We start from the raw sequence: 15,192 nt of genomic DNA on the forward strand, positions 1-15,192 counted from the left end.
TTGTGCATTTTCATGGCGAAACTTTAATGGATTAATTTACCAAAATGTTCGTGCCAGAGGAAATTGAAACATAGTGGGTGAAGGAGCAGGGCAGTGGGGGAAGAGGCTCCACTGAAGTTGAAGATTTATGGCTTACGCCAGAGACGCCATCCAAGCCCGGCTTAATGGCCGCTGATCATTTCCAGAGATGGCAAAACATGGAAAGCTGAAAATTTATATTTTTTTCTGGCTCTTTGCGTTCGGAATGCTTGCGATATTCTAATTTCATTACCCACCAGCAGTGGCAAAAGTTTTATTAACTTTCTGCAAGTTTTTGCTGCACAGAAATCATGAATATTTTATTGCATATTTTCAGACGAATCCACCCACTTACACACTCTCACATGCCCACACATGCTCACTGCTCACACATTCTCACATACACACAGAGAGAGGAAAAAAGAGCAAAGGAAAAGTCATTGATGTGTGTAAGCCAGCTCCTTTTATCAATTTAATTTAATTAAAATTAATTCACCAATAATTGACTTTTAATATGCAATCATTTGTATCAGCGGACTAGAGTCGCAGAAGGAGGCAGTGTGCCATTAAAAAAATGTGAATTATTTAATTGCTCATTTGTCGTCGCTGCATCGATGTGAGGAACGTGAAGTAAGAGAAGGATGCCTGCAGAATCTGTGAAAAAACTGACAATGGAATGGTTTTGCACTCGTTTTTCACCTACTTTTAAGCCAGCCTGCAGACTAACGCGAAAATATTTCAGCCCTGTCACATAGAAGGGCTTGCTGTTCATCTCAATGGCCAAGTTAATGAGCTTTAATAGTCGAATATTTTCGGTGGGATTTGTAGAGTACTGCAGGATTTGCTCCCAGTGGGTTAGGTAGTACATCGAGCTGAGGGAATCCGTCTGTGTTTTAAACAAGAATAATAATAGCTATGTTATATATATGATATATAGTCTAGCGTACAGTATATGCCAAGTCTGAGCCAATCTGTCCTAAAGAAAGCAACTCAACGGTCTTAGCACCGAACCAAATCGCATAAATGTAATTAGCCATAGGATTCTGTTGAAAATATTAAAAGAGTTATTTTTATGTTTATTTTTAGGAGAATTTTCAGTTGATATTTTATTATTTTTTTTTGCTCACCGTATAAGCCTTAAAAGAAAGCGCACATAAAAGGCCCGCAGCGAATGCAAACATAATAAAAACCCGCACAGTATACTGATCCTCCAACTGCTGGCCAAAGTGATTTAAAGCCACATTTTTTCGTAGAGTTTTGATAATTAGTACCTTCAGCTGGTTGGCCATATGAGGACGGTCCCTTGCAACCAAGATTTTTTCAATGGCCAACTGCAAGTCCCTCTTGAGCAACAGATAACTACCATTTAGGTGGACAATTAATTCACACAGCAAACTAGTCTCCCCGAACATCATGGAATCTATTACCACGCCAACCCATACGTTTGTCAAAAGCAGTGGCACAAATATATACAGAGGATCCGAATTGAACGGAAAGATCATAGAGTACAGAAAGTCTTTGCTTTGGTTAATAATGGAAAATATGGGTGCAATAAGATACAGAGAGATTACTGCTCCGTACATGGCCGAAACCAATCTATTTATGATCAATCTTCCATCCACTTTTCGGAACATTTCGGGCTCCTTCCGGGGATCAATATAAATATTAGCGTAGAACTTTTCCAAAAACTTCTGAAGCTTCTCGAAATGCATTAGAATATGAAGACTCCTAAATTGGGCCTCCACGAGGATTAAATACGTTGGCATGCCTGTGAGGAAGGCGTCCAAATTCCGATTGCTTGCCTCGAAGCGCAAGTACCTCAGCTCTGCATCGTTGTGCTGCACAAAAACCAAAGACATCGCAACGGCCATAATCTTGTCCAGAAATCGGCCCCATTGTCCTGTGCTCGGATCCAATGGCCAGAATATGTGATTTAACCGAAAAATCGCCAAGGGCCAAGACAACTTAACCTTCTGACCATCAGCGAACCGGGGCACGTAACGAACCATTATCAAGTCAAGACTGTTGAGTAATGGCTGCTCTCCTCCGACTTATATATGCACCAGGGATTAGACGGGAGCACAGACGATGACAGTTTCTCAACTTTTAAATGAAGTCTCCCATGCGTGCAATGGCTCAATTAAGTTATTATCCTCCAGTCCCAAGCCAAACGGAAACATTTGAAAGTCTCACATTAATATTGCCTCATTTACGGTGTAATGGCTTGTCCTCATATAATTGAGACAACTTTCGGGACCACCACCGGGGAATTGGCCTTTATTGGAGGTATTAAACGCAGGTAATGATGTAAGCAGCGGTAAACAGTCCAATTAAATTTATAAACTAATTTAAAATTATTGTTATTCAAAAATGTGTATTGACATACATGGTTTTTGGGGCCCTTAAACATGAAGGTTTCATTTTCGACATTCACGAGAGCAAATTGCAAATAACGTATTTCGGCTAACTAAATTCAATCCCATTAAACGCAGTAAATAACAAGAGAACAACGAATTTTCAACGAATCTAGTACATTATTTTACTCTACCAGTAACGGATATAAATACATAGTGTTAGATTTAAAAATGTACAAACATAAACATGTAGTGTATAATTTATGAATCAAGTTTGATTTATTATCCTAGATTTAATGGGGACCAAACAATGATTAAAAGTGATTGTGTATATAATTTAAGCATGCATTGAGCTCATAACTAAAAGGGGGAAGCTACAAAAACAAGAATAAATTTCCGTATCAATTACGAACCTTGCTCAAATTTCTGTCATTTAAAACATTGTTAATTCGTGACATATTTTTGCACTTTTTATGAAGCCGGCATTTCCGCAGCCGTAAACTCCCTTCTGACAACTGCGGTATGAAAAACTCAGTTAACAAATTCATAAAAATCAATTAATTCAAACGCGCAACTTTCGCACGCTTTCCCAGCTTTCCCAGCTTTTCCAGCTTTCACGAATTACTCCCAGCGATGCCATTTGTGCCGGTCCGCCTGCATCCGCTGCGGTCTGCAGTGGAGATAGTGGCAACAGTTTGTGTTATGAATATTTTAAGAGGCAGCCGTCTGTCTCTCGCTTGTCTAACCGAATAGAAAAACGACAATAAGGCAACAGGGCCAAAACAGCGGGCTGAGGGCGATGTTTAAAGGACACCATCGAGGACTCCAGGAGCTGGAGACTCCGGCGTAGAAACTGCAGTTTGCTCGCCACATTCATCTTAATTTCCTGTCACGACAATGACAACGAGGTTCGTTGCCTTGGTGGTTCAGTGGGTTGCTTTCGTGTGTAATGGCAGAAGTCCACTCCGCTCTGCAAAATCCCGACAATCCTGGACATCCAGCCAAGTGTGCGTCTAGCCAAGCGGCTGACCGAAGTCCAGAAAACAACGAGAGCCACACATTTCACTTCCGTTTTGTATGCACTTTACCGGCAAGGATACAATGTATTGTTTATGAGCCTTGTCGCCATGCTGACTTGAAGTCCAAGTTCTCAAACAGGCTTTGGTACAACTATTGCATAATAGGGCCGTCGTGGGAATATTTCTTATAAATTTAAATTACCAATGTCCTTTGTCTGAAATTTCTCCTGGGTAAGGGTCAAGTCAGTCGACTCCATATAGATTAATACAGTAATGAAGCAAATTAAATATACAAACTTATACAAATATCTGAACAACATTTAAATAGGAACTAAAAAAAAGACAACATATATGTATGAACTAAAAGTAATTTGCATATCCTTGCTAAAAATGCGATAGCTTCTAAGTTGCAAATACCACCTTGTTTAAAAAAATGAACTTAAGGCTTATCATTGGATAAAAAGAATGACAATTGACCACTTTGCAGAGACTCAATAATTCGGCTTTAAAAGCAACATCCTTTTGTCTTTCTCCCTCCCAGTGATCCGCTCATTTTTTCTCGTGCTGAGCGCTTTTTAAGCCTTTGTAGCGGCTGTTGCTTTGGCTTTAGCCTTGGCATCTGTATCTGTATCTGTGTAACTGTATCTGCAGCCGGGCCCGAAACTGTGCCGACTTTGTGGACCATAGATGAAACTGCTGGGCATCCTGGCGGATCCTTGTAGTTGTTGTGCGTGGCACTGGCAATGCCAAATGCCGTCAAAAAGCAAAGGGCCAGAAGCGTTTCGGCCGGGCGTTTCGCATAAACAAGGGTGGCAACGCCCCTCCTTCCACACGCCCCTCCACACCCTTGCCCATATCGCTTCCATCGTCCTTTGTACGAGGTCTCGGCCACTGCCACCCAACTCTTTTGCTCGATGTTATCGCGTGCCACAGGATATTGCACTCTAAGCCAGTAGATGGCGTCATGTAAAGCTGGACAACATCCGATTAAAACTTTACGATGTGCGTGTGTCCGCCAGTTATACACCCCCTATATCTCCGCCCCCGGTTTTTATCTCTCCGCCTGCGAATGGGGGGCGTGGCACTGAAGGATGAGGATGGCAACGGGAATGGGAATGGGAATAGGGGCGTCTCGTTGGTCAGCAAGTGGATAAATTCTCATTTACTGCTCTTTTAAGCATGCTGTTTTTGTCGCTTCTTCTTTTCCTTGGTTGGACGGCTACACTCGGTGTGGAATTATTAGGGTATCGTGGACTTTAAGAGTGCTATACACATCTATGTTTTGCCAAGCTGCAGAAGAAGGGTATTTAGAATGACAGCAATTGTAAATGGCTACATCTGTTGATTGTAAACTGATTTGTAAAAAGCGTTTACCGTAGCGCTAATAGACTAGTTATCACGTTTATTTAAGCTATTATGCGGTTTAGATCTCATGGGTTTCAGGTTAACAGGTCGTTCTCCCAAGATTTTAGGTATCAATAAGTCCAAGCGCCGCCTCCGGATTTCCGCTGTCGTTCAGTTTCAGCGTGTAAATTGTCCACTCGTTATGCGGGAGTGGGTTTGTTGGTCCTGCCACAAGGGGTGGTGGGCCAAGGACGAAGGGCGGCTGGGAGGAGAGGCAGGGTAATAGCGCGGCTTGTTAAACTGACCGCAAGCATTGTTTATCATTAAGTGCGGCCTATGGATGGAAGGAGCGGACTCTAGGATCGGGATCCGGCCAGTTCCTGGGTCAGCCTGTGTCACATGATATATGTGCAACTGTAATGTACTGAGTGTTAGTGCTCCTTGTCCACTGCCAACCAATTTTTGTTGTTGTTTGGCTTACCCCCATTTTTTTACTGCTCAAACATATGTATTGCGGCCGCCTTGGGCTAATGGAGTCGTTAGTTATGGCCACTAAAAACCATATGAAAAGCTCAACTTTAAGCGCTTCAATGTTAAATAAGGAACATAAAATAAACTTAAAAGTTGGATTTTTTTTAGCCATTTTCGGCAAGCAATACGACCATCCTCCCTTTTGCAACGAGTGCATGCAAAACTTTTGTAATTAGGAAGCAATGTCGGTCATTAGTGCGGGAACTGTTGGCCAAGAGCAGGGTTAAGGAGGGACAGGGACTCGGGAATGGGCACAAAAAGGCGCCGGCAGTCAAAACAATAATGCAAATGTGCAGTAGGGAAAAACTGCGAAATTTACTTTCCACATGGAGGAAGATGGAATGCACTTTCGAATTTACTGGGAGAATTTGCAGCGAGATAATTACGGAATTAACCAAGGCAGTACTCCAAAAATCTCCAAAATATAAAATTAAAATAACTCATCAAATCCATAACTTTATTCAACATATAATTTAAGCTTAAAGATCAGTGGTATGGGTTTTTGTTGTATACAAAGTAATAGCTTTACTAGTAAAGCCAATCTGTATATAATGTTAATATGATTCTAAACCACCTTTTGTATTTTAATGCATTAAGGGAGCGGGCTTCTCTCTTGAGCTTTTACTCTTTATTCTAAACTTCAGGCGGAATAGATAAAAGTATAGTGTTTCCTATCGGGCAGCATCGTAATTTAAGTGGCCTGAACTTATCCAATGAGTCCTACTTCAGCTCCATGTCCAAATGCCCAGTTAGCTACCAACGGCATTGCAACAAAGAAAACCAACCTCTGCGGACCTTCGCGACAATGGCATTGAAGATGGCGACCAACAGTTCGGAGTGGATTTGTTCAGCAGTTGGATGGCGGGCACAATTGGACGTGCATCGAGCGTAATTTTAATAAAGTTTGAATGCAAAACTTTTCGATTTGAAATGCGCATAAAAGTTAACTATTTCCGACGGACCAGGCCGGCTGGCTTAAGCACAAAACTGAAAAATCCCGAGCGGCAAGAGCTGAGAATGTGTGTGAAAAAGTTTCCATTTTTGTGGCCCGTTGCGGTGATCATACGATGGGAGGTGCTGTGGAAATGGAGTGGGCCAAAAAGGGTCCACACAATCCAAGCCCTGACAAACAGCGGATGTGACGACGACTGGCCACGCCCACTATGACTGACAGAAGGCGCCTTTGCAGTTGCAGTGGAAGTCTCAGTCGAAGACTCAGGCGCAATCGTCTGGCCATGGCCATAAATTAAAGCCAACAAACCAAGTGCGGAAGCAGATTCACCAGAGGGAAATGGGGAAGAGCGGACGAGTGGACTTTCAGCCATTACATCTTGCCATGGGAAGGAGAATTGGAACGAGAATAGGAATGGGAATGGGAATGGGACTGAGCCTGGAACTGTGACCAAACGGAAGCGCAAGCTGGGCTGCTAAGTAGCCTCGAGCTTCGCTGGCTAACGATCAACTTGTCCAGTGGGAGAAAACACAGACATATCTTTAAGGAAAACTAATACTTTTCCCCACAGGAATACAAATTGACTGCCAACTTGTCGCCTTAAAACATTGTGCTTGCTGTAATCCCAAACTCTTTTTAGGTTTCAATAAACGCGCAACTGTTTACCCAAATTTAAAGCAAATAAAAAATGTATATATTTTATATAGTGATTATATGATAAGCAGATGAGATGCAAGTTCATTCCTCCACTTACATATAATAATATTTTCTTTTCTTTGCCAGTGAGCTTTTCCACTATTTGCAAATAGTGCAAATTTTATCTGGCATTCGGTAATAACGGATTGAAGTACTTCAGCACCCACCGTTTGTGCGAATGTCCGTAGATGTATTTTATATTATGCGGCCTCTTATCACTAATCAATCACAAGTAGTTCTTAATGCCGCACATTCTGCGATAATTGATCGTATATAAGCCGTTAATTCGCGTTAATTCAGTCAAAAATGATTGGTGCTTGGTTTCACTTGTTTCTGCTGGGCACGCTGTGTTCTGGCATTTTCCCAGCACCCTTTAACACCCACTATGAGGAAACAGATCCAGAGCTGACGGCAGGATACTTCCAGGGTGACATGGATGTGGACTACACCCGGAATGGTCAGCTGTCCGAGACACGACGCTGGCCAAATGCCACAGTTCCGTATATGATATCTGAAGAGTTTGGTAAGATAGCGGTTGATTGGATGGCTGACTAACTAATTTACAAACTCATTTTATTTAACATTTTACTTTTCAGACCCTGCTCATGTGGAATATATAAAGCTTGGCATGCAATTCATCGAGTATTCGTCTTGTATTCGATTTGTGCCTGCTGATGAGGATGAGGAAAATTATCTTTTTGTGCTTCCTTCCACTTCTGGATGCAGCTCCAAAGTGGGCTATCAGCCAGGTCAAAGAACCGTCAAACTTCGGCCTGACCCATTGGACACAGGCTGCTTCAAACTGGGAACCGTCCAGCACGAATTGCTTCACACTCTGGGATTCCACCATCAGCAGTGCTCCCCCAATCGAGATGAGTTCGTAAAGATCGTGGAGGAGAACATCTCGGAGGGTCACGAGAAGAACTTTGTCAAGTACGAGGAAGACGAAGTGGGGGATTTCGATCAGCCCTATGACTACGGAAGCATTCTACACTACAGTTCCTTGGCATTTTCAGTAAATGGCGAAGCGACCATTGTGGCTCTGAATCCAGAGGGTCAGGAGCAAATGGGTCAGCGCTTGATGATGAGCGATACCGATATCAGACGACTCAATACCATGTACAAGTGTCCGATTCAATTGTAAAAATAGCAATATACATCAAGGTCAAAAATGAATATCAAAATTTCTTTTCGACTTTGTACAATGAAATTCTAAGCTATTGAAGTTTGCCCTGTCTTTGAATCTTTTGACATATCAATTAAAATTATAAGCATTACGCTTAACGATTATTTAACACTCGATTCCTGAACATCCTCAGCTGATAGATTTCATCTCTAAGGATAAAATAACTAAATATCTATGAATATCACGAAAAATACCCATATGTTGAAGATAAGGAAATGATAAGCAACTAATATAACCCAAATTTTATAACTCTGCATTTTCCAAACAAACAAAAGGCCGAAACTTAACGCTCTTTCATCGAATCACGAACATAGTCGCTGATAAGATAATAAAAAACGCTTATCTTATCTTCAGTGGAAGTGTAGAGCGCAAGCCGAGCACATTAATAACCGGATGAATTTCGTTCTTTAATATATTTACCGATTTCAGTTTATGTAAGGCAACCCACCACTGGAAAGCAGCTCATCTGTTAGTCATGAAGTGAACGGGGAGACGAGTCAGTCAGTCCAGAACTACCAAGCATACAGAAACTAAGTATCTCGAAAATGACGAAAAAGTGTAATTGAAGCTAGTGAAAATAGTATTTGAACCTAACTTATGGCTCTGCAATGTGTCACAAAGCCAAAAATGTGGTTGGGTCTTAAGCAGATCCTTCTATACGTAGGCCTCTTGCTATGTGTTGTTCTTCAGGTCTGCAGGAGTAAGACCCAATCGCAGATGTTCTGCCCCACTGTTTGCCACTGTGACTTATACGCCCAGAGCAACCGCGCAATTTGCAGGTGAGTTATCATCGGATTTGGGGAATTAATTCGGTTTGAATTTTATTATATCTACTTCTTTGTGCAGGGCAAAGCGCTTGATAAGCGCCAATATTGAAATTCCCACAACGGTTGAGCTGTTGGACCTGAGCTACAATGATATAACCACTATCGATGATGACTCCTTTAAAGTAGGTCATCATAAATGGAAAAGAATAGTTGTACGTATATTAATACATTGTTTTTTCCTGCAGATCACCATCCACCTGCTCAATCTTACCTTGGCCCACAATGCCATCCACACACTTTATGGAGATGCTTTTGCGGAGTTGACCAGACTACGTTACTTGGATCTTTCGTACAATCGCCTGGAGCAGATCGACGAACATATCCTGGAATCCAACAATCAACTGATTCATCTCAACCTGGAAGGCAATAAGTTGTCCACTCTGGGAAAAGGACCCATTTTAAGAAGTCCATCGCTTCGCTCTCTTAATCTGCGCAACTCGCAGGTAAATCAACTTGGAACTCAGCTTCTGAGTGCCCTGCCTCAACTGCGCCAACTGGATTTGGCGCAGAATCTGCTGTTAACCCTGAGTCCTGGCGATTTCCATGCCCCCCGCTACCTGGCGTCACTGAATGTTGAGGAAAATCCCTTCAATTGCGATCAGGCACTGACCAAAGTGGCCACTGGATTGCGACAGCGTGGGGTGGCCATTCTCATGAGCGACTGCATGGAGGAGACGGTTCAGGATCACCAGGCGGATGCGGAAACTGTGGATTTTCCCAATAAAAATGACAAGTTTGAAAGCATGGAGTACGTGGAGCCCAGCACCCGAGAACCCCAATCCGTGCTGTCCGTCTGGCGGGAACTGGACTCCAGTGAGGAGCAGAACAGCGAGCAAGACGACGAGCAGGGTTCATCGGTTAGCGATGTGTGCACTGGAAGTCGGGAGAAACTGTGCCTGAGATACCGCATTTGCTTGGAGCGTGTGAGCCATGAACTCCTGGCTGGCGGAAACTCCCAATTGCAAGATGAAATCATACGCACACACACCTACGATGAGGATGACTTGAAGCTGGCCTTTGTGGTGGGCGGAGCCACGGGCATTTGCATGGTCATCTTCATCATCACCTTTGTCCTATGCCTCAAGAGTTGCTGTGAGATGCGCAAAAAGAAAAGTGACCCGGGAATGGCCACTGGGGATTCAGGTAGGTCTGCTTAACAGCCTGATTGACCAATATTTGATAGAGTTCTTCCTTGTTTGTTTCCCCCAGCTGCTTTGGACCCTTCGCAGGGTAGCCTGCCCACTATCCACACCTGGTCACCACAGCGTACTCGCAACCCCAGGCGCTCCAATCCCCAGAGTCGCCGTAGTACTGCATCGCATGCCGTGGTTCGACAACCCTACGGACCGCAGGACAGCTTTGTGTCCCGACTTTTTGGTCGTCCGGCCCGCAGTCAGTACTACCGGACCATCAATCAGAACACGGCCACTCTCATAAGGCGCCTCAGTCGGAGTAACCTCTTCACCAGTCGCGACCGGGAGCCGAGTTCTCCCTCTGAACCGCCAACTTCTACGGCCAGATTCTATACGGCTGTGGCTGAAAGTGTGGCGGTAAGACCGGAGACACCGCCTCCTAACTACGGCGATGTGGTGGTCATCGAGAATTGTGATAACAAGTGAAGGGAGTGTCTTGTTAATATAGCCAAACATTCGTATTAGCTAAAAGTACTTTAAGTTATTGCTCTTCTCGACCTTACTCATTTACTATTACAAACTATATAAAACAATTAAAAAATGAAACTATAATCACTGATAATGGCAAAATATTAAACTTCATATTTCAAATCCATTATGCCAGCCGTCTTTTTTTTTGGTGTCTAACCAATATTTTTTAAGAAGTTGATTGGCCGCAAAGTCTTTCTGGCAACATCGAATTAGGTTTCTATTTAAAATAACTTATTATTTTACTACTATTTTAAGTACAAACTGTAATGCACTTAGCCCCCAAAAGATATTTTAGAGAGCCCACAACATGGCGCTCAAAATGCCCTTGAAAACTTCAATGTTTCCTCATTGTCATCTTACACACAAAAATATCAGTTTGGGGAATTCCAGCATTTTTGCTTCTCGTTTTGTATAAGCATTACTTTTACAAGACTTGGACTTGCAGCTGCAACAAATCGCAATAAAAACTTTTGACAAAACTATCAAAGTTGGCAACGTAAGGGGGAATGTGGGTATGGGGCATGGCCAACTGTGAAATTGCCACAGGAAAATCCCCGAAAAATTCAAGTAGCAAAAGTTTACACACTCAAATAAATGCTGAAACGCGAAAGAAGATGGGTGCTTTTAGGCCCCCTTTCCACCGAATCCTTGCAGATAAATCGAAAACACCACAAAGGAAAATAAAACCGCACAAAAAATGCCATAAGAATAAAACTCAAAAAAAGAACGACAAACCCAACAATTTGCACTGCAAAGCGGCAAAAGTGTCTCCAAAGAAACAACCACACAACCCCGACCAGATACGGAAAAAGAATAAATATATATATAGGGAAAGAAAGAAGGTCCAAGTTATGTTGCAATGGGTAAAAAAAAATGTAGCAAAGTGGTATGTGGCAGTGCACAGAACTTAGAGCTATCTTCAAACAATTTAATAAAAAAAATATTTTTAAAAACAAAATTTAATTAATTTAACTAATTAAACATATACCTATTTGTAATTTATATACAATATATATACATATAACACCAGATAATATTTCAAAAAAGAAAATTAATAAATCCTTGACTATCTTTGAAATGGTTATTATTGATAAGGGGGTAATATTACCGTCGATATTTCATTTAGAAAATAAAATTTCTCTACAGCATTTTGCTGGACTAAACGACATTCGAAATCATGGCGCGTTTTCCCTTAATTCATTCTCCATTTGCCAGATCACTTGTGAAGCAAATTTGCTGCGCGGCATCTTCATGGGTTCTGTTGTTAAGTGTTTGTCTAGCTGTCTAAATATCTATCCGAACGTATCTGTGTTTTGTGGTGCCAACTTTCATTGCACTGAGCCCGGCGCTGCAGCACGCTGTGGTGCACAAAAGTTAACGTATCCTGGGACCAAAGTTGCGTTGTCAACAACCAAAACGCAGGAAAAAAGAGGATTTGGGAGGAGAGCTGTGGGGAAATGGGGAGCCCAAATCGAGATAGCTTGGCGAAAAAATGCTCTCACCAGGAGGGCTGCGGATGCAGAGTTGCAGAGCGTGAAAAAATATCTAAATCCAACATTAATGAAAAACTTTTTGCATAATCCACGATGAAGCTGGCAGTGGCAAAAGCAGCAAACCAAAATCAAACCCCCATTTCCCCCAAAGGAAATGCAGCCAAGCGGAGTAGGAACTCCCCATCGAGTGAATAAAATGCAATATAAGAGGGCCAGGATAACAAAGCAACAGATTCCGCCGGGAGGCGGAGGTTGAATGGGATTTTTGAGGCATTGAAGGACACGGCAAGCGGCTTAAAAGGTGCTGAAGGTTACCCCGAAAGAAAGAAGTAAGTGATGAGATGGCTCAGACTTTGGGATTGGGGAGGCGAAAGTTGCACTAAATCTAAGCCATGGTTCGAAAACCTATGGAGCTCGATATGAAAGGGAATTGGCGTAAGAAAAACTGATTGGAAAATGGTTGAGAGTTGATCAAAGGGGTGAGGTGTCCTTTGAAAACGAGCCTTTACGACCCGCTTGGGTCATTTCCCTTAGCAATTCATTTCACGGTATTACCTACATTATATATATATATATCTGATTGGCACGGTATATTTTTGGTCCATGGCTTTACACCTTTAAAAAGATGCAAATGCTTTATTATATGTATGATAAATGACTCCAAATATACCTCCAATTGCACAAACCGTAGTCAACCAGTAGGTACATATCTATTTCATAGGTTTCAGTTACTTGTGATTTGTTTATGGAGTGTTAAGCGCTACATGGCTATTTGCCAGCACTTTTCCCGCTGCAGAGTAAATAAATTAAATTCGTATTTGCTGGCATTCGGAGCAGCGCATTTCGCCCCTGGGTTCGGGGTAAAACTTTCAGCAGGTGCCGGACATGGTCGCCGTGTCCCCAGCAACTTTCTATCTATCCTCTGCCGAATCCTTGCCGTGTGTTGCAATAACAAACTCATGCTAATTGCTTTGCTAACAACTCGCAGCAACAGCAACAGCAGCAACTTGGACTTGCACTGACAATAAGAGGGCAGAAAGCGCAGCTACGACAATAAATATCAGCAGCAACTGGCAAGGAGCTGGCTAAAAGTCCTGGCTACCTTTAATTACGGTTTCGCAGGACACCGGACCACACTTCTGCACACTCACACAAGCTGCTAACTAGTTGCACATGGCCCAGATACACTCATGACACGATTGACCTCTTGGCTTTGGGATGTTGCAGGTGCCACATCCTCAACGCTTCAAGCTAGTGTACCCCGCACTGCAAGAAAATCAAATGGGAAGGATAGAGATTTATTTCAAAAGGCGCCGTTTCATTGCTATCATTTCGATAAATATTGATAATCTATTCAAAAATTCAAATATTCAAATATTCCTTTTTTTACTTTTGAAAAGAATACAGTTAGTAAACAGTTAGTTTACAGCTATTTCCGATTAATATTTAAATTTAAAATTAAAATCAATTTCATTTGCTAATCCCTTTTTATGGTGAAATAATTTTAATGAAGATGTTTTGATCAATAAATATGACTATTATTATTTATATAATAGCACTTCGGGCTGATGTTAGATAAGCTTTCTCCCCGTGTTTCTTCTGCTCTGCTTTATAGAATTTGCACACGAACTTGCGATAATTGCTGGGAAATGAAATAAAAATGCAATTAAACCCAGCGATGTTGCAGAGCAGAGGAGCTGGACCTCGTTGAAATGAGCATTCAATTAAGCGGCAGCCAAGGAGCTGCGAAAGCGTGTCCTAGAATGGGAGTGTCCTGTTTTCGGTGTCCGTCCTTTTGGCCTGCCCGTCTGTCAGGGCCATGCACATTTGACGGCGACATCGTTGGGGGCGTTTACAAAATGATTTTTATCTTTATCAAATTAGAAAACGACAACGGCAAAACGACCCAGCCGATCCCGCAAACCAATCCCAGTCTGAATCCCTATTCCGATCCCTTCATCACCACTCTGTATCCCTTATCCAGTCAGCCGTGTCTTGGCTGTGTCATAGCAATTAAAACTCTGCCATACCATTGTGTAGATTACATCGCCGGCGAGTCGGGGCGTTCTTGGTCAATGGACAGATGTTAAATGCTTTGAAGTTTATTTCCAGATATGCACGACTGCCCTCTGAGAATCTATGTGAAAGTATATGAACGGAAATGTATAAAAGTGGGCGGTATATACACAGTATAGTATAAAGTATAAGGCTGCCACCATTACCAGATGATGTTTATATGAACTGTAAAAGAATGTCTCAGTGTAATTGTCAGCATAAAAATAGATATATTTATATATATTATATACACACATGCTTAATGTACATTTATAACATTAAAAAGTGGTTGCCGACAGACCAGCTTACATCGTGAATACCGTCTTTATTTATTCGACTTTTATTCGACTCAAAAAATGAATTTATTTAACAAACAATTGCTGCCATTCGTGTCGTTCATACAATTTGAAAATTTATCCCCGGCGACAGTTAATTTTTAATTTACACACAAGGGCACAAAGCCCATTTCATTGCCTCATTCGCTTTCTTGATGCCGTTTCGCGACTGTTTTCAATTTACATGAACAGGGCACAAAAAGGATACACGAGCAGGGCTAACAGGGATGAAGGACTTTCGGCCGTTGGCGGCTTTTTCCACAGGTGACAGGTGAGGGTGATTGGATGTGGAAGGGGGAAAACCCCTCAAATGTGCCCTAGGGGACTTTTGTGTTTTTTTTTTCGCTGTTGCTCCAACTTTTCGCCACTCTGCTAAACTTCCACTAAACATTTGCCTTCAATTTTGTGCTTCTTTTTTTCTCTGCCGTCAACTTGTTTGGCAGTTGGCTGTCGTTTCTGTTGCTTTTTCTGTGGCTGTCTCTCCCATAGTCGATGTACTAAACATTTTTTAATGGCTTGTTTTGTGGCCCAAAGTTGTTGACTGGTTGACTAGCCGGCAACCTTTTAATGAGTTTGTTTCCTTCCAGAAGGCTGACGGGAGGAAGCTGTTTTTTATTATTCATGGCTCCATCAATATTTCTCAAGCAAATCATAAAAACTTCAAGTTTTCTTTAGCAGCAAGAGTTAGAAATGAACGTTGAAAAACCGTAAATTATGA

At 42.1% G+C, this 15,192-nt stretch overlaps 3 protein-coding genes across 3 annotated transcripts; 2 read left to right on the forward strand and 1 right to left on the reverse strand.

The window, feature by feature from the left end:
• Nucleotides 1–539: 539 nt before the first annotated feature.
• LOC6543316 (odorant receptor 35a) lies at nucleotides 540–2,042 on the reverse strand. Its single transcript, XM_001968944.3, has 4 exons — nucleotides 1,146–2,042; nucleotides 966–1,061; nucleotides 722–904; nucleotides 540–672 (listed from the first exon to the last, which is right to left on the reverse strand). Exons 1-4 carry the CDS (start codon nucleotides 2,025–2,027, stop codon nucleotides 604–606), a joined length of 1,230 nt encoding a protein of 409 aa, XP_001968980.2. The 5' UTR covers nucleotides 2,028–2,042; the 3' UTR covers nucleotides 540–603.
• Nucleotides 2,043–7,220: 5,178 nt separating this feature from the next.
• On the forward strand, nucleotides 7,221–8,101 carry LOC6542667 (seminal metalloprotease 1). The gene is made up of 2 exons (XM_001968945.2): nucleotides 7,221–7,437; nucleotides 7,511–8,101. The coding sequence occupies exons 1-2, from the start codon at nucleotides 7,221–7,223 to the stop codon at nucleotides 8,056–8,058; spliced, it is 765 nt and encodes a 254-aa protein (XP_001968981.1). The 3' UTR covers nucleotides 8,059–8,101.
• A 426-nt stretch (nucleotides 8,102–8,527) lies between these two features.
• LOC6542471 (matrix-remodeling-associated protein 5) lies at nucleotides 8,528–10,719 on the forward strand. Its single transcript, XM_001968946.3, has 4 exons — nucleotides 8,528–8,879; nucleotides 8,947–9,049; nucleotides 9,113–10,070; nucleotides 10,137–10,719. Exons 1-4 carry the CDS (start codon nucleotides 8,698–8,700, stop codon nucleotides 10,544–10,546), a joined length of 1,653 nt encoding a protein of 550 aa, XP_001968982.1. The 5' UTR covers nucleotides 8,528–8,697; the 3' UTR covers nucleotides 10,547–10,719.
• Nucleotides 10,720–15,192: the final 4,473 nt, after the last annotated feature.

The sequence above is a fragment of the Drosophila erecta genome, unplaced genomic scaffold, assembly GCF_003286155.1.
Source record: "Drosophila erecta strain 14021-0224.00,06,07 unplaced genomic scaffold, DereRS2 tig00000055-arrow-pilon, whole genome shotgun sequence".
Lineage (NCBI taxonomy): Eukaryota > Metazoa > Arthropoda > Insecta > Diptera > Drosophilidae > Drosophila > Drosophila erecta.

Excerpts from the sequence above, each read along its gene's own strand:
- LOC6543316 (XM_001968944.3), bottom strand. The coding sequence starts at position 2,027 with ATGGTTCGTTACGTGCCCCGGTTCGCTGATGGTCAGAAGGTTAAGTTG. Across the intron at positions 1,062-1,145 it reads TTTCTTTTAAGGCTTATACG|AATCCTATGGCTAATTACAT; the intron begins GTGAGCAAAAAA and ends TATTTTCAACAG. Across the intron at positions 673-721 it reads GTCTGCAGGCTGGCTTAAAA|ATTCTGCAGGCATCCTTCTC; the intron begins GTAGGTGAAAAA and ends GTTTTTTCACAG.
- LOC6542667 (XM_001968945.2), top strand. The coding sequence starts at position 7,221 with ATGATTGGTGCTTGGTTTCACTTGTTTCTGCTGGGCACGCTGTGTTCT. Across the intron at positions 7,438-7,510 it reads TATGATATCTGAAGAGTTTG|ACCCTGCTCATGTGGAATAT; the intron begins GTAAGATAGCGG and ends TTTACTTTTCAG.
- LOC6542471 (XM_001968946.3), top strand. The coding sequence starts at position 8,698 with ATGGCTCTGCAATGTGTCACAAAGCCAAAAATGTGGTTGGGTCTTAAG. Across the intron at positions 8,880-8,946 it reads AGCAACCGCGCAATTTGCAG|GGCAAAGCGCTTGATAAGCG; the intron begins GTGAGTTATCAT and ends TTCTTTGTGCAG. Across the intron at positions 9,050-9,112 it reads TCGATGATGACTCCTTTAAA|ATCACCATCCACCTGCTCAA; the intron begins GTAGGTCATCAT and ends TTTTTCCTGCAG.